We start from the raw sequence: 26,010 nt of genomic DNA on the forward strand, positions 1-26,010 counted from the left end.
GCACGCTTACTAACAGGGACTGGCCGACGAGACCAGTCCTTTTCCAGCTTCATTGGCTGCCAGTCCAGGCCCGGGCCAGTTCAAAGTGCTGGTATTAACATTTAAAGCCCTGAACGGCTTGGGGCCAGGTTATCTGAAGGAACGCCTCCTCCCATATGTACCTGCCCGGACCCTAAGGTCATCCTCAGGGGTCCTTCTCCGTGAGCCCCTGCCAAAGGAAGTGAGGCAGGTGGCTACCAGGAGGAGGGCCTTCTCTGCTGTGGCACCCCGGCTGTGGAATGAGCTCCCTAAGGAGGTTCGCTTGGCACCTACATTATATGCTTTTAGACGCCTTGTGAAGACCTTTTTATTCTCCCAACATTTTAACAATCTATAAATACATTTTAACATGGTGTTTTAAATTTGTAATTTTGCATTGCTGCTGTTTTTATCTGGTTGAGCTTTTATATTGTATTTTATATTATGGTTTTATACTGTTGTTTTATACTTTGAATGGTTTTAATTTTTGTGAACCGCCCAGAGAGCTCCGGCTATTGGGCGGTATAGAAATGTAATAAATAAATAAATAAATAATAAATAAATAAATAAATAAATGACTGGCCGTGGTTTCATCTGCACCTGTTCCTTTAAAATGTAATTCTTTAATGATGCTTTCATTCTTTGATTTCATTTGTTCACTGCTCTGAAATCCTCCGATGAGGAGTGGTACAGAATTATTGTAAATGAATAAATAAAATAAAATGAGGGATCCAGAGATTGTGGCTGCCGGTACAAGTGGAGCCCTTTTGGAACTGGGGCTGCCCGCTCCCTGCAGGGAAGGCCAGCTGGATGCCTGCGGGGGAGGGGGCTCGCCTTGTCCACAGCCCCCCACTCCGCACCTCCGCTGACTGCAGCGTCTCAAAGAGCTGCCACCTGGTAGAACACAGGTAGCCCTGTACGCCTGGCTCCCCCACTCCTCCTCCTTGTAGCTTTGGCCTGAGAAGCTGTTTTCTCTCTGCAGCCCCCCCCCCCCCCGCAGCCCCCTTTTGAAAACGCTTCCCCAGTCCACGGCTGAGGAGGAGGAAAGGGAGAAGGGGAAGCAGCCAGGGCGGTTTGGGGCCGTTGCCAAGGCAGAGCCAGCCGCCCCTCAGCTGCTCCAGCCCCTTTGGAAACCTGAAGACGGCTCCTTTGGGGCGCAACTGGGGGTGGCGGTGGAGGGGGGCTCTTGTGTGTAACAGGCTGCTGTGGCGTTCCTGGGCTCCTCGACAGGACTTCCGTATCCGAGGGGGAGTCAAGCGCCCCCGTTTCCTCAGCAGCTCTGCTCTCCCCACTCCCATTTCTGCTTCCATCCCAAGGCCGCCGCGGCCTGTGGCTGCTGTTCCCTCCCTCCCTCCCTCCCTCCCTCCCTCCCTCCTGGTCCTCTGCTGTTTTAATGGTTTTGCCTCATGAATGTTCCAGCCCTTCCTGAGCAGCGGTTGGCACAAACCCCATGGGGTGGTTATAAATACTGCTGGCTCCTCTCCCCACGCGACCGACCGACCGACGCAGAGCGGCCCGGCTCTGCCAAAACATTCCGGTTCGAGCTGGGAGGCTTCCGCGGCGGGCTCAACAGAAGCCTCCTCGGAAGGTGGGGGCCGTGAATCCCTCCCCCTGCCGCCTCCAGGCCTCTCCTGCCCGCCCCCCCCCCGCCCTCTTTGAGCCTGCCTGGAGGGCTTTGCCCTGGAGGGGTGCCTTGAGCCCCCCACCCCCACCCCGGCAGCACCAAAGGCAGCAGGAGAGGCAGAGGTAAAGAGGCCTCTTGAAGAGACCCACTGGGGAGCAGCACGTGTCCCATGCCAGAGGGCGTTCACTGTGTTTTCGGACCTGAAATGCTTCTGCTCAAAGGGGGATTGTACTGGGGCTGCTTCCAGAAGAGGCTTTTATCACACATACCCCGGCCTTGTTCTTTGAATTTCATGGCGGGGTGGGTGGGGGATGGTTCCAGATGATGGTAACTTCCAAGCATGAGCCCCCTGGGTTTTCCTGCTGCTGCTTCTGTCTATTTTCAGACTGCAGAAAATCCATTCAGGACAAAGGGAAGGAGCAGCCGCACAGGGGCTGCCGACGGTTACTTTTGGGGGGCCCTTTCAGGAAGCGCCCTGGGCGGGCTCCGACCTCCCTGCCTGGAACTGCCGCCACAGCCACCGCGTAACAGCCCACCCAGGAAAGCGTGGAGGAAAAGGGACCGCCAAGTTGCCCCTTCCAAACTGGTTTGACTATCCTTTGATTCCACGGTGCAACGACCCAAACTCCCTGCCTCCACCCCCATTATCAAGGAAATGTAATGGGGACGGGGGTGGGCAGCACCAGCTCCTGACACCCCGCAGGTTGTTTCTAGAGTTGCTGCCCCAGCGGCACAGGAAGGCGCTGCAGCCAGAGCCTCAACACACAGAAGGACAGCTTTGACAAACATTGCCGCTGGCAGGCGTGCGGCATGCGCCCTCCCACTCCTGCAGAAACAAACCCCGGGGAAATTAAAGGCCTTGCTTCATGTTCAAGCTGCTGCAGCTGATGGATTGTAAAGAAAAAGAAACCACAAGAAAGGTGAGCTACTGAAATGGCTTCGGAAACTGAAGCCCACGCGAAAGAGGCCAGAAGCTCCCTGCGGCAGGCAGAACGTGGACACAGAGATCCATCTGGGCAGAATGTTGTGGCCTGATTCTTCTTCACCATCTTATAGCAAAGAGTGATCAACTCTGAAAGCCAAGGCACTGCCCCACCCCCACCCCCACCCCCACCCCTGCTCAACACACACTGCCCAAGGACAACGGCTCAGTGAAACGAGAGTGCTCCTGTCTCGCTGGACGTTGCTCTGCGTAGTGCTTCTCCAAGCACAGTAGGATCCGTAAACAACCAAGGGTTAAATTCTGCTTGGCTCATCACCCACCCCAAACCCTCTTAAAGGTGCTCAGGGAAGGTTATTTTAACTGGCAGCTTGGCAGGCAAAGGGCAGAGACAGTCTCTGGAAAGGTCGACCTCTGTGGATTCAGATCAGCACAGAAGAGCTGCCCTTCTCCTGGAGTAACTCAGTGGCACCGGATCCCACAGGTCAGATCCCAGGGGGAAATATAGGAATGAGGACAGCTAACAGAGAGCCCTGTGCAAAGCTCAGTGCCTGGCTGGCATAGGTGCCACAGTCCACGTCTGACCAGTGGTCTGGGTGGGTGTGAGAGAGGAGCTGAGGATGCGTTGTCCTGACCCCAAAGCACCTTTCATTGGGAAAGAAAGGGTGTTTCCAGGCCATAGCTCTCTGACAATGAACCTGAAAGCAATTGGGCAATCCCTGAGGAAATCCCCCAAGCTAAAGGAGACCCCTGGAGCGGGATTCCCACACTTGGAGTGGCGCTTCAGTGCCCTGCACAGCTCTGAGCATGTACACACACCTCCACTGACAACAGAACAAAATGCATCCAACACTTCAAAAACTTGAACTCTGGCAAACTGAAACAGTTTTCTGAAACAGGTTGCAGAATCTAGCTTTTCTTGGTGCAGAATTTTAATATGACTAGTGGCAAATCATAATGCATGACATATCACCCCTTTATCATCAATCAGCAAATCGTGGGAGCATTGCTCTTTCTGTCCCCATCTCTCTGGCCACCTTCTCCACAGCTCTGGCCCAGTTCGCACGATCACTGCAGCCCAGTGGGGCTTATTAAAACTACGTATCTATTCCAGCAGGCCTATCCAGTGAAATTTTAGAATGTTTTTAGGATGTTTTAAGGATGTTATAAAGATGTTTTAATCATGTATGGTATGTTTTTAATCAGTTTTTAATGTGTATTTTATATCACGGTTTTATACTTTTTGTTTTATACTTTGAATTGTTTTAGTTTTTGTGAACCACCCAAGGAGTTGCGGCTATTGGGCAGTATAAAAATGCAATTAATAATAATAATAATAATAATAATAATAATAATAATAATAAATGCAGGTTGCTTACCTGTAACCGTAGTTCTTCTAGTGGTCATCTGTGCATTCACACACTATGGGCTTTTGCACCTGCGCAAGACCAGTGTCGGGAGCTTCAATAGCTGAGTATGACTTTTGGCGGGATCCCCGCCCACCATCCTACTGCGCATGTCCAGGGGGTCCCGCCATGCTCCTCAGTTCCTTGAGGCCGCGGTCAATAGAGCCAAGGATCGCTATACGTATATGTATATATGCATACTTGTATAATAATGTGTATGTATGAATATATATATATATATGTTGACACAGTAATATGTGGCTAGATAGACATGCATGTCTACGGATATGTTCAATCATGATGAACGATACAGTATGTGTGACAGGTGTCACATTACAATGCAGCATACCTCAAGCCTGAACGAGACAAGAGGGGATGGTGGGTGGGTTGTGTGAATGCACAGATGACCACTAGAAGAACTACGCTTACAGGTAAGCAACCTGCATTTCTTCTGATATCCTGGTTGAGATGGAAAGATGTCACAACCTTTGGAAGGAACTGTAGATCTGGCCGAAGTGTGACTTTGTCAGGGTGGAAAGACAGATATGGTGGGTTGGCTCGAAGGGCTGTAAGTTCAGAGGCTCGACGAGCGGACGTAATGGCCACGAGGAAAGCTACTTTCATGGAGAGGAGGCGTATGCTGATGGATGCTAAAGGTTCGAAAGGTTTTGCCGTCAGAGCTTTTAAGACGACCGACAGGCTCCATTGTGGAGTGATGTGTTTTATTGGAGGAAATAAGTTTTTTGCACCTTTCAAGAATTGTTTGATGAGAGGATGAGTGAAAACAGACTGTCCTTGGATTGGAGGGTGTGTAGCTGATAAGGCTGCTAGATGAACCCGGAGTGAAGAATTTTTAAGACCTGAATCCACCAGGTGTTTTAGAAAAAGAAGGACATCTCTGATGGAGCAGTTTTGGGGATCAAATTTGTGCTGTATTGCAAAGGATCTGAACCAGCGATGTTTGGCTCGATAGGCTTTACGGGTCGATGGTTTCCTCGCTGAACGTAATATGTGTTGTATTTGGGGGGGATGTCTAACACTGGTTGTTGATTCTCCATGCAGTTAGTCGAAGTGTTTGGAGATCTGGGTGGTGGATGTGGCCGTTGTTCATTGTGATAAGGTTCGGTATCGTGGGCAGGCGGATGTAGGTCTGGTTCGACATGGAGAGAAGGGGAGCGAACCAGGACTGGCGAGGCCACCAGGGAGCTATGAGAATTGCCGTCATTGGCTCTGTCCGCAGCCTGGCAATGACTGTGTTGAGGAGTGGAAACGGTGGGAATATGTATGCAAAGGTGTGTGCCCACTGAATCTGAAAGGCATCTCCGAGAGAGGATCTTCCGTGCCCAGCTCTGGAGCAGAAGAGTCGGCAGACAGTGTTGGTCTGGGAGGCAAAAAGGTCTATGGATGGGGTTCCCCATCGGCAAAACAGTTGGAGGAGGATGGTCTGGGATAGTTCCCACTCGTGAGTCGGGGAGAAGGTGCGGCTGAGGGTGTCCGCAACCTGATTGGATTTCCCCGCAATGTGGATGGCTGTTATTGAAATGTTGTTGGGAATTGCCCAATTGAAGATGTTGAGTATTATGTTGAGGAGTGTGGTGGAGCGTGTCCCTCCCTGTTTGTTGAGGTACCATACGACCGAAGTGTTGTCAGACAGGATCAAGACGTGCTTGTGTTGGATGTTCGGCTCGAAGCCGACGATTGCTTTGTATACCGCTAAGAGTTCGAGGGCATTGATGTGCAGCTTGTGCTCGTTGGTGGACCATCTGCCCTGGGTGTTGAAGTGATCGGTGTGGGCGCCCCAACCGAGGTTGGACGCGTCGGTAGTGATGGTGATGTCTGGTTGAGGTCGTCGAAAAGGCATGCCTTGGCGGAGATTGCGTGGTTGAGTCCACCAGAGTAGGGAGGCATGAACGTCTGGTGGAATGATGAGGCGGGTTCGCCGTGGATCGGTTGTGCCGTTGTAGGAGCGTATGAGGTACGCTTGGAGAGGACGCATTCGTAGGCGAGCCCACTGTACGACGTATACGGTGGATGCCATGAGGCCGAGGAGGCGTTGAATTGCCCAGACCGTTGGAAAAGGTCGACGACAAATTGTGTGTGTTTGAGCGATGAGGGTTAGTAGTCGTTTTCGAGGTAGATATGCTGTGGAGGTTACCGAGTCTATGTCGACGCTGATAAAGGAGATGTGTTGGGAGGGAAGGAGGTTTGACTTTTCGTTGTTGACACAGAGGCCTAGAGAGGCAAGAAGGTCGAGGGTGTATGTGGTGTCTCGACGTGCTGTTGATGGGGAGGAACTGTCAAAAGCCAGTCGTCGAGATAAGGAAAGACTGTGATTCCTTGGGTGCGAAGATGTGCGCATACTGGTGCCACACATTTTGTGAATACCCTTGGAGCAGAGGAGAGTCCGAAAGGAAGAACTGTAAACTGAAAAACGTCGGCCCCGATGGCGAAACGGAGAAGTTTGTGGTGGGACGGGTGGATTGCAATGTGAAAATACGCGTCCCTTAGATCGATAGAGGTGAACCAGTAGTTTTCTCTGAGAAGGGGAAGGATGTAAGCCAATGTGGTCATTCTGAACTTTCTTGGTTGAATGTATGTATTGAGATTTCTGAGGTCCAAAATCGGGCGCAGTCCGCCGTCGGCTTTTGGTACGGTAAAGTACCAAAAGAATCCTCGGGTGATGTTGGTAGAGACTTTGCAGATGGCTCCTTTGCTGAGGAGGAGGCGCGATTCGTCTATGAGAGGTTGTGATGGGGAAGTAACTTTTACGGTACCGAGAGGTGGAATGTCTTGGAGTTCGAGGTGATAACCTGTTAAGATTATGGTGAGAACCCAGGAGTCGTTTGTTATGTTGGACCAGGCGTGGTAGAATGGTTTTAATCTGGAGCCGAAAATTGGTAGTAGTGGAGGAGAGTGGTTGTCAAAGACGACGTTTGGGAAAAGCATCCGATTTTGAACGAGGCTGACGGAATCATGGAGAAGGCATTTGTCGTTTAGGTTGGTTGAATTGCTGCTGGTAGCAGTTAAATTTATCATGATGTTGTTGTTGGTGTTGGTACCTCGATCAAAAGGAGGATTGTGGGCGGTGCCACTTCCTTTTATAAGACGGAAGGAAAGAGGGTTGGGAAATTCCCATTTTCCGTGCCGTGAGGTGAGCTTTTTGAATGGTATCCATCGCTTTGTCGGTGGTGGAATTGAATAGCCCTTCCCCGTCGAACGGAAGGTCTTCGATCCTCGAGCGGGTTTCAGGGGTCAAACCGGCAGCACGAAGCCAAGCATGGCGACGGAGGACGACGGAACTGATCATAGACTTGGAGGCGCAGTCAGTGAGATGACGAGACGCGTTGAGTTGGAGACGGGAAATTTTAGCTGCCTCGGTGTGGAAGAGTTGGGCGAATTCTCTTGGTCACCTTGAAGGTGTGATGTCAGAGAGGCCATTTTGTCCCAGAGAAATATCTGGTAGCGTGCCATGAGGGCAGTATAGTTGGCTACTTTAATAGTAAGAGCCGCAGAAGAATATAACCGTCTGCCTATTATGTCGAGTCTACGAGATTCCTTGTTGGAAGGCGTAGCGTGGGCCTTAGTGGAGAGGCCTTGTGAGGATTCAACAATGACGGAGTTAGGTTTAGGGTGGCTAAAGAGAAAGGAAGCGTCTTTTTCCTGCACCCTATAGAGACTCTCGAGTCATCTAGATGTGGTACCGAGAGTGGCTGGTGTCTTCCAGGACTGTCGAGCAATATGCAGAAGACTCGGGAAGATCGGTATCGACACCGGAGGTGTACTATCCGGATAAGCGGAGTCAAAGATAGGGTCAGAAACGTCATCGGACGGTTGCTGGGCATCTATGCCGAGAGATTGGGCCATGCGAACGATTTGCTCTGTGAAATGGTCGGTGTCGTCGGAAGGAGACACGTGTTGAGTTGTATTGACAGTGTCAGTTGGTGATGGTACCGATCTCGGTACCAATACGACCAAAGATGAATCAGATTGATAGTCATCGGAAGGAGAGGGTGATCTACGCCGATCCTGGCGTCGTTGCTGTATTTGCAGGGAGCGTTGTAGTGATGCAAATCTGGGAGGTACCGGCGGAGGTGGTGGAGATTGCGTACGCGGAACTGGTCGTTCATGATATGGAGAACGGTGGTATGCCGCGGTAAACTCTTGACCCCGACGGCGATCAGGTTCTCGGTCGATGATGATACGAGTCGCGTGGACCTAGTATGGACCAATTTGACTCGGAGTCCCAGTCACGTAATGGTGAGCGTGATCTGTAAGAAGGAGGGCGAGTGGCCGCTTGGGTTGAAACCTCTTGCTCGGGAGGTTGTTGTGGAACTGGTTGTGCCAATGGAATGGCCCTAGACGATAATGGGGAATCCCGGAGTTCACCTTCTGACATCAATGCCGTAGGCAACGGTACCGAAGGGAGTGGCGGCGATGTCGGTGGCGGCGGAGGCGACTTTTCTCGGCGAGGTTTTTTCTTTTGCTTTCCGCTTTCCGCTTTATGATCCCTTGCCCTTTTTGAGAGCTTTTTAGCTGCTACAAAGGTATGGAATTTCTTGCCCGTAGCTGCCCGTTGTTCCATGATAGGAGATAGGGGCAGGGCAGTCGATGTCGAGGCCTGCGGAATTGGTTCATGAACCGATTCAAGGGCCTTTTTCCAAAGTAGAGCTTTCAGTCGATCAGCTCTATTTCGTCGAGACTGTTTGGATAGCTTCATGCAGCACGAACAGGCTTCAACGATGTGCGACTCTCCCAAACATAAGAGGCACAAAGAGTGTCCATCAGAAAGAGGGACCTTTCCATTACAGGAAAGGCATCTTTTAAATGGTCCTTTGTTAGAGTCAGACATTAGAATAGAAACCGAAAGTAAAGAATAATGAAGACTAACAGTTTTTTTTTTTTAGGAAGAATAAGGAGAAAAAAGAGAAAACAAGAAGAAAGGAAGGATAAGAATAAGATAAGGTAAGAATCTCAGCTAATATTCTCTTTGAAGACGAGCGAAGCTCCGGACGTGCTGGTAGCAGCGCGGTCGAAAGAGAACTGAGGAGCATGGCGGGACCCCCTGGACATGCGCAGTAGGATGGTGGGCGGGGATCCCGCCAAAAATCATACTCAGCTATTGAAGCTCCCGACACTGGTCTTGCGCAGGCGCAAAAGCCCATAGTGTGTGATGCACAGAGACCACACAGAATAATAATAATAATAATAATAATAATAATAATAATAATAACAACAACAACAACAACAACAACAACAACAACAACAACACGTTGGGCCGCACCACCACATGCCAGTCAACTTTTGAATACTCAAGCCACAACCAAATATTCAAGTACAGTGGGCCGTGGCACGTGCGGGTGGCCATTGTGACTAGTCAGGCTGTGGTCACGGCTTGTTGTGTAGTCTGAACCTGTCGAGGGTGGACTGTTGGTGTGGTTAACAAACTACCCAGAACCCATGGGCTGTTTTAGGGTTGTGGGTGGTTTGTTCAGCCGACACAACAAGTCTCGCTAGGTTTGAACGACAACAACAAACCGTGGTTGCAGCTTGAATATTCAAAATGGCCACCCGCACGCACCACAGCCCATGACTTGAACATACAAACCAGCCATTTATCATTTCTCTGGTGTATGCCTTGCTTGTGGCAGCCCTTCACAGCCGCCCTACAACCACTCAGCGTGAGAGTCTTTGGTTGGTTGGTTTATTTTGATGTAAAGTACAACACAAGGCATCCTGAGTAAACCCGAAGCCTGCAGCAGAAGCGGCTGGCCCACACGTGGATCCCAAAGCCCCTGAACTTTCCTTGGGTCTCTGAGGAAGACCAAGCCAACCTCCCTCCCCACCACCCTCTGACAGAGCGGACGGCTCTGCACACCGCCAGCAGATCAGGTGGTCTGCACTCAGGCTGGCCATGAATGGTGCTGCAATGTTGGTGCCCGAGGCTGACGGAGCGCATCCAGACAGAGTGAGAACTGCGGAGTCCCAGGGCCCCAGCAGACACGTGGCTGTACTGAGCCTGCCTATCAGCAAAATGCATCCACAAACATCTTCCTAAAGGCAGATGCCCATGTTGTATCTTTCAACAGGTGCAGGCAAACCCCTCTATCCCAGCCCCATGACTTTCTGAAGAGGCACTCACAGATTTGGTGGATTCCAGCGACCCTGAGGAAAGAGTATCTCGGCTGCCTCGGCTCTTGGAGCTGAGCTGGGGAGAGGAGGAGGGTGAATCATCGATGTAGGGCATCAAGTCGTGGTGCCGCCGCTGTTCTTCAGCCCTATCCGCATCGTAGGTGTAGCCGGGTGGCATCCCACTGAAAGAGAGGTCTGTGAAGGAGAGGAAACAAGCTGTGAGCAGAGAGGACTCTTTGCCTGGAGGCAAGCCCACCACACGCTCTGCTGCTCCCTGCCCTCCCCCCCCGGGAGTCTGAGCCTGTTCTGCAAAGGTCCCACAATGGCCCTGTTCTTCATTACAGGCTTTTTGGTTCTCCTGAAGTCATGTTTGCTGGAGACCATCACGATTCCTCCCAAACTTGCACCAACACACATACAGACAACCCACACAATCTTCTTTCCAGTGACTGTATTGTTGTTTCAGATAACACCTTCTTTCAGAGCATTCCTGGGTGCTTCCAGGCATCTGGCTCATAGTGCTGCCAATCAAAAGGCATTGGACAGCTGTTCTGACTTTCCCTCCTTAACGGATTTGTGGGAAGGCCAAAGGTGGAACAGTAAGAACACATGGAAGGGTTACAGGCATCCCCTGGACCCTCCCCTCTGTCAAACTCCAGGAATGAGGAGGCAGAGCACAACCTTGCCTGGAAGCTCCCCACCCACCCACCCACCGCTACCATTAACTACAAAGCCGTGCTAGCAGGAACGGGACACGGTTGTGCTGAAGGCCCTGGGCAGGCTGGGTGGGTGTGACGCCGGGGTACCCTTGGGCTCCTCCCAGGGCAATTCTGCAGCAGCCGCACAATCTGCATGTTGTGTGGTCATTCACAACTGCAGTTTGAGTCGGGGTGACCGTTGGTTCTTTCCCAACCTGGCGGAAGGCCAAAGAAGCAGGCAATCTGTCATTCCCCTCTGTGCACACGCCTTCCAAGGGCAGATGCACCTCTGGGAATACCAAGAGGGACTGCCCTGCTCTCCCCCAACTGCCCCATGGACCTAATCTCTCCCATGGCACTCGTGTACGGAGGTGGCATCCTCCTTCCTGTAGCTGCTGAGTCGGGGCAACTGAGAGCCCCTGCAAAGAACGGAGGAAGGGAGGCGCCCACTGCGATGGGGAGCAGCAGGGCAAACTCAAAGATTCCCGGGCGGGCAGAGGCTCACCTCAGGGAAAGTGGGAGGGGGGATTTTCAGGGTTCATAGAAAAAAGACCCTTGTTGCATTCCTCCCTCCTCCCTCAGTCAGTTTTGCAATTCAATGGACCTTTCATTTACGCTGAATTACAACAGAATTTACAATTTTACAATGAAAATTTCAGGCAATGCTTAATTGGAAAACATACAAGATGGGTGTTATTTTCCTTTATAGGAAGGCAAATAGATGCCTGTGGCACCTTTTACAAAAATGTATAGCTTGACAGCAGTTTTGTTTTAATCTACAAATAACACCAACTCCTTAATCTTCAAGCCATGTAGATAATGACTGATAACATAAGAGAAGGGTTCCAATGGACGGTTAACATCTTAGCTTTTCCCCCCAGGCAGAAGCAAGACAAAGGCAGGCCTGGCGTGAGCCAGTTGGCCATGCAGAGCCAAGGGCTCTCTTCAAACACACATGCAACGTGGCGGGGAAGGGGCACAGTCCCCCCCCCGCCCGCCCCACTCAGCCTGATTTTTCGTAAGGAGGATTCCAGTCTTTGGCTGGAGACAGATAAGAGATTATTCAGAGCCGAAAAGAGGATTTTGCCTGCGGAACCGCAGCCTGTGGAGGGCCCGCTTGCTTTCACCTGTGGTCTCACAGGTCTGTGTCATGATTCAAAACGTTGTGTGACCAGAGGAGAGTGTGGGACAAGGAAATCCAGGCACGTTCACCCTGGGAGATAATAGCTGTGGCGCTCTTGAAACTATTCTCTCTCTCTCTCTCTCTCTCTCCAGCATTTGGGAGTTTTTATCCACTAAGCAAAACAGCACAGAAAGTGCAATGAGAACCACGGGGGCGCAGGGCAGAGCTGGGCCCAGGGCAGGCAGCTCCCCACCCTGCCAGACTCTCTCAAGAGCTCCCTCTCACCCCAAGAGAAGGCAGGCAGCTGGAGGCTCTTGAACACCTGTGCTGATGCCAGGAGAATGCAACTAAATCTCAACCCACCCACTAGAACCAATACAAGATAAACCATGGAGCTTCACAATCTTAAAGGAGTACAGAAGAACACAGAGAAGGTGGAAGCCAAGAAGTCACACCACACACACACACACACACACACACACACACACACACACACACACACTAAACTGACCCTTTTCTGAAATATTCAAAGTGGCATAGATATATATTCCGTGCCCTCTTTACGGGTGAGGTGTAGATTCTGCTTCTAATTCAAGTTGAGTGAAGGGAGGCCTGGAGTTATGAGTGGTAGCCATCTCCAATTGGTTAGTGCAATGTGGAAATGGTACATAGAAGAGTTTATTCAAGAATTTATTCAAGAAAGCATATTCGGTTGTCTTTACATGTGCTATTACTACAGCAATTCATTTCAAATTAATTTCAGATCGAAGTGTTGAAAGTTTTCTGTCAGCATTAAGTTTTGTTGCCGCCTCTGGACAGTGTAGTGCCAAAACCTTCAAATGAGACGATCCAGATTCGAACAGGGCTTTGGTGGCAAAGAGATAAACAAAAATTTTGAGAATTCTTTGGAGAAAGAGGGATTACTTCAAAATTCATTGTTCTGTGAGGAGCCTGGTAGGGACAATTTTGAGAAAGATCTGTCTGGACTTGCTTTAAAAAGATACTAGGAAGAGCTGCTTTATCATATGAAGAACTTCAAACAAACTTAACTGACAGCACTGAACTCAAGACCTTTGTTTGAATAAGACAGAAGAACCATTACTGCTGAGTCCAGCTTGTTTTCTTGTTGGGCAAAGGTTAACAACACTACCTCCTCAGGAAAATAAAAATGTCACTCAAGACAACCTTTCCAAGAGGTGGAAATATCAACAAACTTTGATGAATTTATTTTGGAACAGTTGGAGAAGGGAATTATGTCATGGAATTAAGACCTGCCCATTACAGCAATTCCCCAAAGAGGAGCACTGAGCTCAAGGTGAATGACTTGGTCCTGATCCATGAGGATAAAATGCCTTAAACACATGTGGAAAGTTGGACGAATTGACGAAACCCTCCAAGAATGTGATAACCGGGTCTGCTCATGGTCTGTATGTCTGCCATTCCGAACAATTATAACAAGTCCTGTCCAGTTGTTGTATCCTCTGGAACTTTAAGGAGATGAACTCAAAGTGAGGCTCATCGGGCTGGAGGATGTTCAAACTTTAAAGGGTTAACGTTTTTTCTTAAGAACCTGAAACCAAAGCTCCCGTGGTGCCCTTTGTTAGAACCAGTTGGGCCGGCCCTGTCAGTCCGTTCTATCAGCAGACATTTGTGCTCTGCTTGTTTGTTTTGCTTGTCTGACATAAAACAAGAGACAAAGAGTGTCTCCAGAGTCCTCACGTTCAAGGAAGTGGTTCCGCTGGATCTGGTCTGCGACAAAGGCAGAAAAACAAGCGTGGCTCCTGCCCTGGTAAGCTTGGGAGTCTTTAAGCTGCCACATGCCTCTCCGTGGTTTGAACCCGATGGCAACGGTATCTCGCAGGAGACCACTGCAACACTTCCTACCAGGAAAGACCCCTGCCCTTTTCAGGACATCCCCTGCTTCACTTACTGAATGGCAGCTTTTGGGTAGATTCCCAGGAAAGGTGGGCCCTCAGCTCTCACACCTGCTACAGTTAGCCTGCACGTAAGAAGGCCTTTTAGCACGGGTGCTTCTTCTGGCGGTCGTGTTTCTGGAGGAGGGGCCCTGCAGGAGAAGCTGCATCCATCCTGCCACACATCTGTTAGGACCTTCCGCAGCACCCAGAAGGCTCTCCGCTCCCTTCTGCCATTGATGTTCAATGCAAACCTTGAAACCCATTGGAGCACCAGTTTCTCCCTCCTGTTCCTGCACCTGCTGTGGATCAACTGTTGATGGGCAGCCAGGGAAGGAAAGAAACATACAATTGTGGAATTGGAAGGGACCACAAGGATCATCTAGTCCAACCCTCTGCAATGTGCATGAAAACCAGTTAAACCATCCATGGGAGGTGGCTGTCCAGCCTCTTCTTGAAAACCTCCAGAGATGGAGAACCCACAACCTCTGTAGGTAGACTGTTCCACTGTTGTACAGATTTTACCATCAGGAAGGTTTTCCTTATATTTAATCAGTATCTAGGTAGCTATAACTTATATCTTTATTTCGGGTCCTAATTTCTGTGGCCATGGAAAATAGTTCTTGACCATCCTCCCTGTGGCATTCTTTGATGTACCTGAACCCTGCTCACATGTCTCCCCTCAGTCTTCTTTTCTCCTGGCCCGCCCAATTCCTCTGCCCACACAGACCTTTCACTTTGCTCTCTCACCCCCCCACTCACACCCAGCCACTAGCCCTGCTATTTCTCCCCTCCCCCGCCAAGACCTTCCCTCACTGTTTCTCTCCCATCCCCAGCCCACTTCCTTCTCCTTTTCTACCCCTTTGCCTTGCTATTGCCCCCTCCCTCCCAGCATCTAGCCTCACTGTTTCTCTTCCCATCAGTGTCTCTTTTGACTAGCCAGGCCTCTGTGTGAGCCATTTTGTGGTGGTGCTCAGAGGTGCCCCTGGGTCCAAAGCGGCTGGGGACCTCTCTCCTGGAGGGCTTCATTCCCTTGGGGCAATCGTTTAGGAGCTGCATTCTGGCGGGGGGGGGAGCAAGCAGAGTGCAAGGCCAGACTCAAGGTGGAGGGGGCTACCACCCCTTCCCCCCCCCCTTCTGCATTAGCCTGCAGGCTGCCAAGGAGGGAAGAGGCAGCTCTGGCCAGCACTCCGGTCGCTTCCAGAGGGTTTTTGAAATTAATCTGAAGGTCAGAGGTTGCCATCCCCTGTGCTGTGCTGAGGATGTCCAGGGCTCTGCTAATACAATTTGGGCAGCGTCATCTGAAGAATCAAACACAGAGACGTGTGAAGTCACAGCCTGTCTGTTGAGACCATGGACTGAAGGCTGTGTAGTACTGGGGCACTACAATCATGGTGGATTATTATGTCCTGTCCTGTTCCATTTTCTGGGACGCCCTCCTCTCCTGGTGCCCCCCACCCCCAAAACTGCTATTCAGCAGCTGTCTGCCCTTGAGCCTGGAGATGGGCTTTAGCCATCATCACCGATCACCTCCAGCTGAGCACCAGTACCACCTCCTCCTCCACGAATGTAATCAAATCCCATTTTAAAGCTATCTAAGTCAGTGGCCAGCCACACACCCCACCCCACCCCACCCCACCCCACCCGCTTTTCACATTTTTCTTTGTTAATGTATTTACTAAGGTGTCAGCATATAGAGAGAGGGCAGCATACAACGGACCAAGAAATAAAACCCTGCGTGGAAGGCAGCAACACAAACTCAGTACACAACCTTTCAGAGATATGTAAACTATTGGAGCAGCACATGGCGGTCAGCTGAGGTTCAATTTGTGTGGGGCTGCTAAAACCTAAGCTGTGTGGTTGGGGGCTGTGCAGCAAAGACGGCAGAGTAGAAAACAGGCCATTACCGCATGTTTACAAAACTGCCACGTTCTTCAGTTCCTCGAACGACGCTCAGTGCGCGCGTGTCGGTTCCTCTTCCCAGTGCTCTGTCCATCCATGTCTGCAGAGCGAGCCCAGGCGAGGCTCTCCAGCGTGCCGCCCTCACTGCCGCCAGGACCGTTTTGTCTAAGCTTCCCGTAAAAGAGCTGCCCTCTCCCCCAACCTGGGGCCCTCCAGAAGTGTCGGGACAGAAACCCCCACCGTTTCCAGCCCACACGGCCAACAGCCAGGCTGCCTGGGAAGGTCAGGAGCAGCCGTCCCACACATCTGGAGGGCACCAGGTTGGAGAGGGCCATATCAAAACATCGTTTTCATCTTGAGAGACTGTTAGCAAGGTGAGGGCCCTGCAATACTTTATGGGTTGCCCTGTGACTTTGGAGGGGGGCAGGCATTGAAGCCCCTTTCTCCAAAACTCATAAGCTGTTGTCAAGGCAGGCAGGCAGGCAGGAATTCCAGAGCCCAGTAAGTGTAAATTTACAGATTCATCTAGATTCAAAGCCTCAAACACTTTAAACTGAGCTTGGAAACAAATTGGTAGCTAATGCAACTAATGTGGCCCCTGCCTCACGCCTATCAACACTCTGGCAGCCACATTCTGAACAAACCAGTTCCTGAACAGCCATTTCTTTAAAGACAGCTATGCATAAAATACAAGACTTTAGGAAACGCATGGATAAACAAGGTCAAATCCGCTTTCACTAGAGAGGGTCACCACTGATGTTCTGCCCCCCAGAAACTGATGAGCGCAGATGGTTTTCTGACCTCTCTGGGGAGTTTCCTGCAACGTTAGCTAACAGTCTGGCTTGAAATAAGGGGACTTCAACATATTTGTTTAATTAATTAATTAAAATATTTATAGGCCACCTTTCAGGGGAGGAGGCCTTCCAAGTCAGCATACAAAAATAAAATGCATTTTAAAAAAATGCTTCAGTAATAAGAGCAGCAAACATTCCACAAAACAACTAACACCAGCAGAAGACAGAAACTACAACACAATTGCAGCTATAACCCAGTTTGATAAAACATAATCAGAGGAAGGCCAGAGGAAGCAAGTACATCTTCAGGGCCTTCTTAAAAGCCTGCAATGATGAGGCCTGGCAGACCCTTGATGGCAACTTATTCCAGAGGTGTGGGGACCACTGCAGACAAGCTCCTCTTTGTACATTCACCCACCTAACTGCCTTTCCAAGTGAGCAAGTGAGCAGAGCCTCTCTTGCTGATCTTACAGTGCAGGCAGGCTGATAAGTGCATCGATAACTGAGGCAGGTTCCGTCCTCTCTTGAAAGGGCAGCAGCTGGTGTACCAGCTTAAGCTGGTAAAATGTGCTCCTGGACATTGCAGCCACCTGGGCTTCCCCAGATAGTGCAGCATCCAGGAGGATTCCCAGACTACGCACTTGGTCTTTTAGGTACAACCTCATCTAGGACCATTCATAAACCTCCATCCACAGTGGGTGGTTTCTCAATCCACAGTGCCTCCATCTTGTTTGGATTAAGTTTCAGCTTCTTCACCCTGATCCATCCCAAAGCAGCCTCCAGCCACTGGCTCAAGACTTCTACAGCCTCTCTGGGATGCGTAGCTGGAAACGAGAGGTGAAGCAGAGTATAATTTGCCTGCTGATACTTCAGCCCAAACCTCCAGATGACTCCCCAGTGGTTCCAAGAAGTCATTGAAAAGTATGGGGGACTAGACGGAAATTTGCAGCACCCCACAGGCTAATGGCCATGGGCTGGAACAGAAGACCTTCTGAGACTGCTCTTCCAGGAAGGACCAAAACCATTGTTTTTCACTGAAGACTTACTCTTTGTAGCCTGTGCTCCTCTCTCCCTGCCCCTATCCTGGGGAGCTGCACAGAATCCCTTGTGGGGCCACATGCTATGCACCCCTACTTAAGTTCATCTTTGAAGGCCCTTCTCACTGGCCCAACACTAAGGTCTGTAAGCCCGGCAGGATGGAATTCCTTCTCAGGAAATAGTTGGCTGCAGCAGTTTCTGCAGCTGAAACTCTCCCCACGGCCTGAGTTCGATCCCAGCGGAAGCTGGTTTCAGGCAGCCAGCTCGGGCGACTCAGCCTTCCATCCTCCTGAGGTCGGTAAAATGAGTACCCAGTTAGCTGGGGGAAAGGTAATAACGGCCGAGGAAGGCAATGGCAAACCACCCCGCTATAAGGCCTGCCAAGAAAACATCAGCGAAAGCTGGCATCCCTCCAAGAGTCAGTAATGACTCAGTGCTTGCACAAGAGGTTCCTTTCCCTTTCCTTCCACCTATTTTAAGAGCCTCTAAGAGAGCTCTTAAAACATGTAAGAACATAAGAGTAGCCCTGATACTGGATCAGACCAAGATCTATCTAGTCCATCATTCTGTTCACCCAGTGGCCCACCAGCTGCATGCAAAAAACTATGCAAGCTATGAATGCAACAGTACCCTCCAAGCCATGTCCCCCAGCAACTGCTGTACAAAGGCTTACCAATAGGCTGATCCTGGGGGTATAGCCATCAGGATTAGTAGACATTGATAGCTTTATCTTCCATGATTTTGACTAAATTCCCTTTTAAAACCATCCAAATTGCCGCTCGTGCTCTTCGCTCCTCTGATGCCATGTTTCTCGCCTGCCCAAGGGTCTCTACTTCCCTTGCTCGGCTTCATCCATTTTCTTCTGCTGCCCCTTATGCCTGGAACGCTCTTCCAAAACATTTGAGAACTACAAGTTCAACCGCAGCTTTTAAAGCTCAGCTAAAAACTTTTCTTTTTCCTAAAGCTTTTAAAACTTGATTTTGTTCTGACTTTATACTGTTAGTTTTACCCTACCCAGTGCCTGTTTACCCTACCCTGTGCCTCTTTGCATTCTCTTCCCCTCCTTATTGTTTTATTATGATTTTATTAGAATGTAAGCCTATGCGGCAGGGTCTTGCTATTTACTGTTTTACTCTGTACAGCACCATGTACATTGATGGTGCTATATAAATAAATAATAATAATAATAGTAGTGAGTTCCATAATTTAACTATGCGCTGTGTGAAGAAGTCCTTCCTTTTATTTGTCCTGGATCTCCCACCAATCAGCTTCATGGGATGACCCCATTGGGTTCTAGTATTTTGAGAGAGGGACAAATTTCTCCCTCTACACATTCTCCACACCAGGCATAATTTTGTACACTTCATGTCTCCCTTTACTTGCCTTTTCTCTAAACTAAACATTCCCAGATGCTGTAACCTTTCCTCATACTTACTGATCTATAAGAGGACCTCGCCTCTTATTCTGTAACGGCTAAGTTTGTTCAGGAGACCTTGGTGAGCCTTTAGGAAATCCAACAATGACCACGCAATTATCCCTGTCCATTGACACTCTCAAGGAACTCTAAAAGGTTAGTATGACAGGACTTACTTTTGTGGAAGCTATGTTGATTCTTTTTCGTCAGGGCCTATCCTTCTATGTACTTACTAATTTTATCTTTAATAATGCTTTCAACCAATTCACCCGGAACAGACATTAAGCTAACCAGCCTATATTTTCCCAGATCCCCCTTGGATCCCGTTTTAAAAATTGGTGATACACTGGCCATTATCCATTTCACTAGTACGGAGGCTGATCTTACGGAAGTGTTACATATTTTTGTTAGCAATTTTACATTTGATTCTTTAAGAACTTAGGATGGATACCATCTGGGACCAGTGGTTTATTAACTTTCAGTTTGTCAAGAACTTCATTTTTGTCACCCCTATTTGCTTTGGTTCCTCAGACTTCCTTACTAAGAACACCAAGTTCAGGTATGTTCTACATCTTCCGCAATGAAGACAGATGAAAAAAATTCATTTAACTTCTCTGCAATCTTCTTATCCTCTTTAGAATTCCTTGGACTCCATTGTCATCCAAAGATCCAACCACCCCTTAATCCGATTTCAATTTCTGACGTATTTAGTTCTCTCAAAATTCTTTTTTGGATCCTTTACTGACTGCTTGTATTTCCTTTGAGCAAGTTTGTGTTCTTTTTTTGTCCTCCTTGTTTCGGGGAAGACTTCCAATTTCTGAAGTAAGCCTTCTTTTCACTAACAGCTTCCTCAACGCTGCTTGTTTGCCATACTAGTAACCTCTTGAACTTGTTGCTACTTTTCCTAACTTGTGGTATATATTTTACCTCAGCTTCTATTATTACGGTTTTGAGTAAACTCTAAGTATTTCGAAGGGATTTAACCCTCTTGATTGCCCCCTTTCAGCTTCCTTCCTCCCAGTCCCCTCATTTTATAGAGAAGGTTCCCTCTGTTAAAGTCAAATGTGGCTGCGCTGGATTCCCTACTTAAATGTATATTAAATCTCATAGCATTGTGGTCACTGTTTCCAATGTGTTCAACAACACTCGCATCTCGCATTAGGCCCTGGCTGGCAACATGTAGGAGGATTACATCGAGGGCCGCTGCTCCTCTGGTTGGTTCCATGACCAACTGTTCTAGAGCACATTTGTTTAGGGCTCATGAATGGAACATACATTTATCCAGTCAATGTGGGTAATGGAAGTCACACATTGTTACAACACTTCCTTATTTGGATGCCTCAACTAGGACCATTTGTAAATCTCCATTTGTAAAAATAAAATTTAAAAAATGCCTCTCTGATTTGGTTTTCCATCTATTGATCATGCTAAGCATTCTGGTCGGGGAACAAAAGCTTGTTCCTAGTACTAAATGCCTTTTGGAGCCTGATCCCACAGCGCTCCTGGGGCGCATTCTGCCCCCTTTAGACTCTCTAGTCTGCTTGACCCTGTGCCCTCTTTGACATACAGAGCAACACCTCCCCCAGGACACCCTTCCCTGTCCTTCCTACAGAGTTTTACATGCCGAGATGACGGCATCCGACTGCTTCTCTCCATTCCAACGTAGACATACGCCCACGAGATTTCTGCTCTCCTTAGACTCTAACTCTCCCATCTGGGCTTGGAGGTGTCTAGCATGAGCACAGAACCACCTACACATGGTGTCCCTTCCCAGATGTCTCTGGCGTGTGCATCGTCTGCTACAACACTTCGGCCTCTTTGACTGGCTATCATGCATCACCAGCATACTTGTTTTCTGTGCTGTTAAAACATGGAGGACAAGATGGGGCCTTGAAGTACCGGGGTACAATAATAGTATCCCAGAAACACCTTCTAGATCCAGCTCTCCAGGAAAGGCTACAACTTCCATGTCTCCATGCCTCCTAGCCCCATCACACCCAGGTGGCCCAGAAGGGCACCACAGCTAAGGGTACTGAAAACCACTCAGAGGTTCAGGAAGATCAGCAGGTTGCACTTCTCCCACCCCATAGATCATCCACCAGGGTAACAGAGACAGCGCCAGGCCCCCAAACAGGCTGGAAACCAGGCTAAAACTGATCTAAATAGTTATAATCAAAACCACCGTGAGCTGAGACATCACTAGACGATCCAAGACTTTGCCCAAGAACTGAAGGACAGTTTCTTCAGAGGGGATCACACAACTGCCTCCTTTAGGAAAGCAGTAGCCCTCCCCCACTCTCCGAGATCCAGCTGCCCAGTTCTCCTCAGGCAGCTTTCATTACCCAGGAAGGGAGCAAAGGTCAAGCACTCAAATGATGCATCCACGTCCTCAGGCGGCACAGTCTGAAGGGTGTCCAAGAAAACCTGGCCAAATGGTACAGGAGCTCCACCCATCCCTGATCAACCTGCGCAATGCATTGAAAATGAGTCACAGCAGCCTACCGAGGGCTCAGCAGAAGTCCTGGCAGCAGAAGGACAAAGCTTGCGGCATGTACGGAGTCGGGCCCTGGGTCCATCTAGCCCCGTATGGCTGACATGGACCGGCAGCAGCGGCTCTCCAGGGTCCCAGGCTGGGGAGGAGGAGGAGGAGCCATGGCAGGGAAGAGCGGTGGGGCAGACGGGGGTCCTTCGACGGACACAGGAGTCGGCGTGGGATCGTTCTGCTTCAAACTGGTTGTCACAAAGGGGCTTTCAGAGAAAACCTGGCTAAGCTTAGGGCTGCGGTGCTTAATCCATCAGACTGAAAGACTTTAGGAAAAATTAAAAACCACCCCAAGAGTCTGGTAATAGGTTTTTATACAAACACCACGTTATATATCCCAGATGCATCTGGGTGGGCTTTCAAGAGGGTTGAAAATACCTCTTTAAAATAGCTTTTTGGGAGCTGAATTTTATCCTCTTGTTGTGTAGAAAGCAATTCTTTTTGTCTTAAGATTTATTGTTTTCACATTGTATTGTTAATTTTAAATGTGTTTAAATGTGTCTGTACCTGCTTTAGGAATTGAAGAGCAGGCTATAACTTTGTTAAGAACAGGTCTTGCATCCTAGCCAAGGCCACTGCCACAGAGAGACCCTTCTCTCTCCCGCCCCCACCCCACTTCCCTGTTCTGTACAGCCCATTGCAGAAGTTGCCAACCAGCTGCCCAGTCCTTTGCCAGCTCTGGCTCCCCAAGAGCCTCTGAAGACCCAAGAGGCTGCCGGCAGGAAGAGTCAACGCTGCGGATGTCCAAGGGTTGAAAGCAGCAGCCGTGGACATTCAAAGCAGCAGTGTATCGAATGTCCTGCCGGGTCCATGAGGGCAGCGGACACCCCCCACATCCAGCCCTTGAGGGCCCAGACGGACCAGCCCAGTGGTAGGAGAGGCCCACGCCCGACTGCTCTCGAGCTTTCGAGAACGTTCCAGCACAGATCCACCCTGACCCACGTTTTTTGTACCTTTTCCCATCCACATCCTCAGGCACCAGTCATAGAATCATAGAATCATAGGACAGCAGACTTGGAAGGGGCCTACAAGGCCATCGAGTCCAACCCCCTGCTCAATGCAGGAATCCACCCTGAAACATCCCCGACAGATGCTTGTCCAGCTGCCTCTTGAATGTCTCTAGTGTGGGAGAGCCCACATGGGTTCCATTGTTGTACTGCTCTAACAGTCAGGAAGATTTTCCTGATGTCCAGCCGGAATCTGGCTTCCTTTAACTTGAGCCCATTATTCTGTGTCCTGCACTCTGGGAGGATCGAGAAGAGATCCTGGCCCTCCTCTGTGTGACAACCTTTTAAGTATTTGAAGAGTGCTATCATGTCTCCCCTCAATCTTCTCTTCTCCAGGCTAAACAGGCCCAGTTCTTTCAGTCTCTCTTCATAGGGCTTTGTTTCTAGACCCCTGATCATCCTGGTTGTCCTCCTCTGAACACGCTCCATCTTGTCTGCGTCCTTCTTGAATTGTGGAGCCCAGAACTGGACGCAATACTCTAGTGGAGCCCAGAACTGGACGCAATACTCTAGATGAGGCCTAACCAGGGCTGAATAGAGAGGAACCAGTACCTCATGTGATTTGGAAGCTATACTTCTATTAATGCAGCCCAAAATAGCATTTGCCTTTCTTGCAGCCATATCGCACTGTTGGCTCATATTCAGCTTGCGATCTACAATTCCAAGATCCTTCCCGTTTGTAGTATTGCTGAGCCAAGTATCCCCCATCTCGTAACTGTGTATTTGGTTTCTATTCCCTAAATGTAGAACTTGGCATTTATCCCTATTAAATTTCATCCTGTTGTTTTCAGCCCAGCACTCCAGCCTATCAAGATCACTTTGAAGTTTGTTTCTGTCTTCCAGGGTATTAGCTATCTCACCCAATTTTGTGTCATCTGCAAATTTGATAAGCGTTCCCTGCACCTCCTCGTCCAAATCATTAATAAAAATGTTGAAGAGCACTGGGCCCAGGACTGAGCCCTGCGGCACCCCACTCGTTGCCTCTCCCAAGTTTGAGAAGGTTCCATTGATAAGTATTCTTTGAGTCCGATTCTGTATCCAACTGTGGATCCACCTAATAGTTGTTCCATCTAGCCCACTTTTAGCTAGTTTGTTAATCAGAATGTCATGGGGCACTTTATCAAAAGCTTTGCTGAAGTCAAGATATATGACGTCCACAGCGTTCCCACGGTCCACAAGGGAGGTTACCTTATCAAAAAATGAGATCAAATTTATCTGACAGGACTTGTTCTGGACAAATCCATGTTGGCTTCTAGTGATCACCGCATTGATTTCAAGGTGTTTACAGATTGACTTCTTTATAATCTGCTCCAGAATTTTCCCAGGGATGGATGTCAGACTGACTGGTCTGTAGTTCCCAGGTTCCTCCTTTATGCCCTTTTTGAAGATAGGGACAACATTAGCCCTCCTCCAGTCGTCCGGCACCTCACCCGTCTTCCATGATTTTGCAAAGATAATAGACAAAGGTTCTGAGAGTTCTTCTGCTAGCTCCTTCATTACTCTAGGATGCAGTTCATCGGGCCCTGGGGATTTGAACTCATTCAAGGAAATTAGGTGTTCTTTGACCATTTGTTTATCCATCTCAAACTGCAATCCTGCCCCCTCAACTTCTGCTTCACTTTTTCCAGGGGGGTCATAGACCCGCTTTTGGGAGAAGACGAGGCAAAGTTCGAATTGAGCACTTCAGCCTTTTCTTTGTCGTCTATTATCAATTTGCCATCCTCATTAAGCAGTTGAACCACCATTTCTTTCCTCTGTCTTTTACTACTCACATATCTGAAGAAAGCCTTTTTATTGCTTTTAGCATCCCTTGCTAATCTCAGCTCATTCTGAGCTTTAGCCTTCCTGACGCCATTTCGGCACTTCTGCGCCACTTGTCTGTACTCTTCTTTTGTAGCCTGGCCTTCCTTCCACTTCCTATATGTATCCCTTTTTGTTTTCAGGTCATCTCTAAGCTTTTTGTGGAGCCACATTGGTTTCCTCTGTTGTCTTCTATCTTTTCTCCTTGTTGGAATTGTTTGTAACTGTGCCTTTAAAATTTCATTTTTTAAATACTCCCACCCATCCTGCACTCCTTTTCTCATTAGGCTCATTTGCCATGGGACCTTACTTATCATAGTTCTGAGTTTATTAAAATCAGCTTTCCTAAAATCCAGAGTACGTGTATGGCTACGCTCGACTTTTGTCTCCTTCCTAATCAAGAATTCAAGTAATTCAGTCTGAAGGGTGTCCATGAAAACCTGGCTGCCATTAACGCAGCAGGGGAAAATACACAATTTCCCCAAGGCTGGCAAAATGGCGGGTTCTCTCCCTCCACTCTAATGCCATTAGGAGAAAAACATGTGATTTCCCCACCCTTGGGGAAACTGCATATTTCTACCTCCCCCTGGGCCAATTGGGCCCTTAAGGCCCCAATTGGCGCACGGGGGTGGGGTGGGGAGATGGCAAAATGCACTTTCCAGGGCTTCCAGAAAGTGTGCAATTTCCCCAGCCACACCATTACCTGGGCTCGGCATGCTCGTGGGGCGCCCCAGCACACACACCCTCCGGCAAGTTCTCCAAAGCCTAATTTAGAGTTCAAGGTACCTGGGAGCAGCTGCAAAAGAGATGTGGACATCAAAAAATGTCCTCACAATGGCAGCAGGGATGACACGGGCCTTCCATGTTCTGAAGGAACACCGGAAGGAGCATCCCTGCCTGGCATGGCATTCAGTCAAGGAGACCACGAGATGTATCGAGGAAGACCCCAGGGGTCACACTACACAAGCCGCTTCCTCCCCACCACAACCCTGTAACATTGGGATAACAACACTAGCCGGCCTTATAGGGTTGTCATAAAAATTACAACACAACGTACAGCACCATGTACATTGATGGTGCTATATAAATAAATAAATAAATAAATAAAAATCTGAAGTGCTTGGAGATTCCAAAGCACCTTTCCCCTGGGGTTCTCCAGATATGCTGGACTCCCCCAGTATCCTCCAGCCAGCCAACACATCTGGAGGGCACCAGGTTGGGGAAGGTTGCTCTACAACCATTAATTGATTAAAGTATTTTATCAACGCAAAGCATAGATCCAGGAGAGCAGTCAAGCCCAGAGAACACACAGGAGCCATAAAGAAGGGCCTGCAGCAGTTTTTGCAACAAGGAACGGCTGCCTAAAAGGAAATAGCCTTTGCCACTGCAAACTGCAGGCACATCAGCTCCAAACAGGAGGAGGAGGAGGAGGAGGAGGAACTACATGATGGAACAGACTGTGCTGCCCAGCCCCCACAACACACACACACACACACACAAGCAAAACCATTTCCTGAACTGGTTTTTTTATGGATGCGTGGAAAGTAGCCGGGAAACACCCAGAGCCCTTCATGATCTCCCAGGCGCAGCTGCGGCAAGTTCTCCTAACGCGTGGCCTGGGCCTTGTGCCGGCCTTTGGCCATCCACACACACGTTGAGGGA

At 49.2% G+C, this 26,010-nt stretch overlaps 1 protein-coding gene across 1 annotated transcript in view; it reads right to left on the reverse strand.

The window, feature by feature from the left end:
• BCR (BCR activator of RhoGEF and GTPase) overlaps window positions 1–26,010 on the reverse strand; it is a 139,798-nt gene that overhangs the window by 64,931 nt on the left and 48,857 nt on the right. Inside the window, exon 2 of the mRNA XM_063144376.1 lies at window positions 10,128–10,312. Coding sequence (XP_063000446.1) covers window positions 10,128–10,312 — 185 coding nt within the window. The remainder of the gene's footprint in view (window positions 1–10,127; window positions 10,313–26,010) is intronic.

This window comes from Elgaria multicarinata, chromosome 18 (genome assembly GCF_023053635.1).
Source record: "Elgaria multicarinata webbii isolate HBS135686 ecotype San Diego chromosome 18, rElgMul1.1.pri, whole genome shotgun sequence".
Classification (NCBI taxonomy): domain Eukaryota; kingdom Metazoa; phylum Chordata; class Lepidosauria; order Squamata; family Anguidae; genus Elgaria; species Elgaria multicarinata.